Source organism: Electrona antarctica, assembly GCF_951216825.1.
Source record: "Electrona antarctica genome assembly, chromosome: 16".
NCBI classification, from domain to species: Eukaryota; Metazoa; Chordata; class Actinopteri; order Myctophiformes; family Myctophidae; genus Electrona; species Electrona antarctica.
Window position 1 is genome coordinate 27,762,071 of NC_136797.1, and position 3,014 is coordinate 27,765,084.

The following is a 3,014-nucleotide window of genomic DNA, read 5'->3' on the forward strand; positions in this document are numbered from 1 at the left end:
GCACTTTTTACTACTTTTTATTGGTTAAATATTTTGTAACCAACACACAAAGGGTGTGTTGGTTACAAAAATATGTTCTGCGTCTCTGTCTGGTCATACATGCTAACGCAGACCGGTATCACCTGGAACTAACTGGTCACCTGGAGAGAGCCTGCGGTCTGAGGATGCAAGAGGAGTGATGATGACCTTTGACCTGTGGATGACCCCAAATGAACAAGACCAAGACCCTCATCAGTCATCACTGATGATCAGTGGTTCTCAACCTTTTCAATTGTAACATCCTGAAGTTTGATAATATGCGTTGCCACAGACCTCTTGACAGAATTGACCATCTCTGGGACCCCTATCTACACTGTAAGATCCTCAGTGATCATTTAACTCAGAGTGCATTAATGAATCCAATTGACACATCATATATATAGTAACTGTCCATTTGGTTCCATTTGTGCAGTCCTTTTGGACCTGTGATGCTCAGCTCACCAGACCTCATGTTGAGAACCATGAGTGCTCTATTCTATATTATAAAACATAAAGCATTATGGTTGTACAGATCACAGTTTGTGTTAAAAGACTGAATGCATGTGACTGTTCAAAGTGCTCAAGCTTCATACATGTAGCCTATACATTTTATATTTTTGGTTCTTGTGTGAACGCTCAGGTTGACTGAAAGACGTTCTAGACCTGTGATTTTCAACCTTCATCATGGTTATTATGCATTGTTAATAATCAACCCACCAATCCATTGTCAATTGAATAGAATTTAAATTTATTTTATTTTTTACTATACAAAATAATATATTTCTTTAATCCTTTTGACAGATATTCAATAAAAACTCTTTTAGAGGACAACCTACATTCCATGACCATACTGGCTGCTGCCTTGACAACAAATGTGGTCTGATATAGTTTGTGGATCGGCACAACAAACACAGACAGGCAGATGCAGACATGATGGGCGAAAACATTAATAATCTGAGCAGATAATAACTAACCTGACATCTTTCAGGTCACATTCATTTCAATTCCTGGATGGCAGTTCAGTTCAGTGTGTTAATCCCACTTCCACACCGGATTTCTAAAAAGGGGCAGTGGTAAAAAAGGATGACAACACCGGATTGAGGAAATTGACGAGGGCAAAACCATGTGCAAAACAAAGTTGTTCAATGCTGATAACTCTGCAACCCGAGGAGCCATAGGTCACTCGATCCATTCAAGACGCCAGAGGTGGTCGCTTCTCTGTCCGGGGACAAATCACTTGCCCAGATCGATTCAGCCGAAAAGACTGGAGAAACAAAGCGACCCCCCCTCCCCCCCGCACGTCCACGATGTCTTTTCTTCTTCTCACAGTGTTGTCTACAATAATAGTCCAAGATGTCAAGGCTTGGGGCGCGAATGTCAAGTACGCAGTGAACTGCCCGGAGCGATGTAACGCGGAGCTGTGCGGTGGCACGCAGCGCTGCAGACGGACTGTCCTGGACGACTGCGGCTGTTGCCAGGTCTGTGCAGCGGGCAGGGGGGAACACTGCTACCGCACGGTGTCGGGGATGCACGGGGTGAAGTGTGGACCGGGGTTATTCTGCGAGTTCTACAAGGATGAGGATGATTATGGAGATGAATATGGAATTTGCAAAGGTAGGCTATATATATGACTGGTCTGGCGCACCTGCTGCTGCACGGCAGATGAACGTGTTTGCTTTATTAGCTATATACCATGCCTGATCAATTCAGTATAGGCTACTTGATTTGTTTTGTTTTTGTAAATATTGTAGGCCTATGAATATGATAAGCGGTTTGTGTAGGTCAATTCGGATACCCAAAATCCGTTGAATGTTACATTAGCCTAAGCCTAGATATGCTTAGGCCTTTGTCATTTACATATAGGCTTGAATTACATTTTCCTTTTTATCTGGGCTGCCTTATTATTTTATATAGGCAGCCAAAATAGGCTTAAAACAACAATTGCACTTGGACAGCCTGCTCCTGACTGCAGTAGCCTATAGCTAATTCAATTGTATAGCCTATAGTCTCAAGTGCATAAATTGTTTTAAGCCTATATTTTGGTTGTGTTTTTTAACAGTAGACTATTCCAATAGGCTATAATCCAAAAATATCAGCTCTTGCCGTTTTTATCAACTCTGATATAGAGGATATGGAAGCCATCTCGAGGTCGTGTAGCCCATATATGATGTGTTTTTCCACAGATTGCATGTATGGAACCTATGGGATCGAGTGCCGCAAGACATGCAACTGCAAAGGAGGCATCTGTGACAGGGAGACTGGGGCTTGTCTCACCTTTAAATTCTTCTCCAAAATTGCAAGCAAGCTCAAGACTCAATCCCATGAAGGTATAATAATACTGATCTACTGTCCAAGTTATTGTGGGGGGAAAAGATACAGCCATACAGGGATACATTCTGAAATAGGCTATAAGCTTTAAACCTTATACATGATTAGCCGTAATTATATTATGATGTAATTATGATTAGCAGTAATTTCAGGTCGTAGGCCTATAACAACTTTTTCATGATGCATGCGTGTGTACAAAATGTAAATGTGATTTGATGTATTTACAAATCTCTTCATTTGCCTTTGCAGGAGGAGGTGAGCTGGGCTCAGGAGAAAGTCAGGATACAGAGATGAACACAGACACACCTGCTGCTACAAAATGGCTCAACCCTCGCTGACAAGCACTTTCACCACTGAATCAGTTCAGTGTAAATGTAGCATAGTACGGAGCCCCTGAATGGCATGCATTCAAAATATATTTTATCTTGTACGTACAAGATAATAATTATCTTGTACGTACGAGATATTATCTTGTACGTACGAGATAATTATTATCTTGTACGGACAAGATAATATCTTGTCCGTACAAGATAATATCTTGTACGTACGAGATAATATCTTGTACGGACGAGATAATTATCTTGTACGTACAAGATAAAAATAAAATATATTTTGAATGCATGGCCATTCAGGGGCTCCGTAGTATAGTATTACTATTAACTTATAAA

The 3,014-nt window shown here is 40.9% G+C and overlaps 1 protein-coding gene across 1 annotated transcript; it reads left to right on the forward strand.

The window, feature by feature from the left end:
• The first annotated feature begins 1,089 nt into the window (after nt 1-1,089).
• On the forward strand, nt 1,090-2,734 carry esm1 (endothelial cell-specific molecule 1). The gene is made up of 3 exons (XM_079524793.1): nt 1,090-1,632; nt 2,202-2,345; nt 2,596-2,734. The coding sequence occupies exons 1-3, from the start codon at nt 1,326-1,328 to the stop codon at nt 2,682-2,684; spliced, it is 540 nt and encodes a 179-aa protein (XP_079380919.1). The 5' UTR covers nt 1,090-1,325; the 3' UTR covers nt 2,685-2,734.
• The last annotated feature ends 280 nt before the right edge of the window (nt 2,735-3,014 follow it).

Bases quoted from the DNA above. Each gene is read 5' to 3' on its own strand.
- esm1 (XM_079524793.1), top strand. From the start codon at position 1,326: ATGTCTTTTCTTCTTCTCACAGTGTTGTCTACAATAATAGTCCAAGAT. The intron at 1,633-2,201 runs GTAGGCTATATA...GTTTTTCCACAG, and splicing joins TGAATATGGAATTTGCAAAG to ATTGCATGTATGGAACCTAT. The intron at 2,346-2,595 runs GTATAATAATAC...TTGCCTTTGCAG, and splicing joins CAAGACTCAATCCCATGAAG to GAGGAGGTGAGCTGGGCTCA.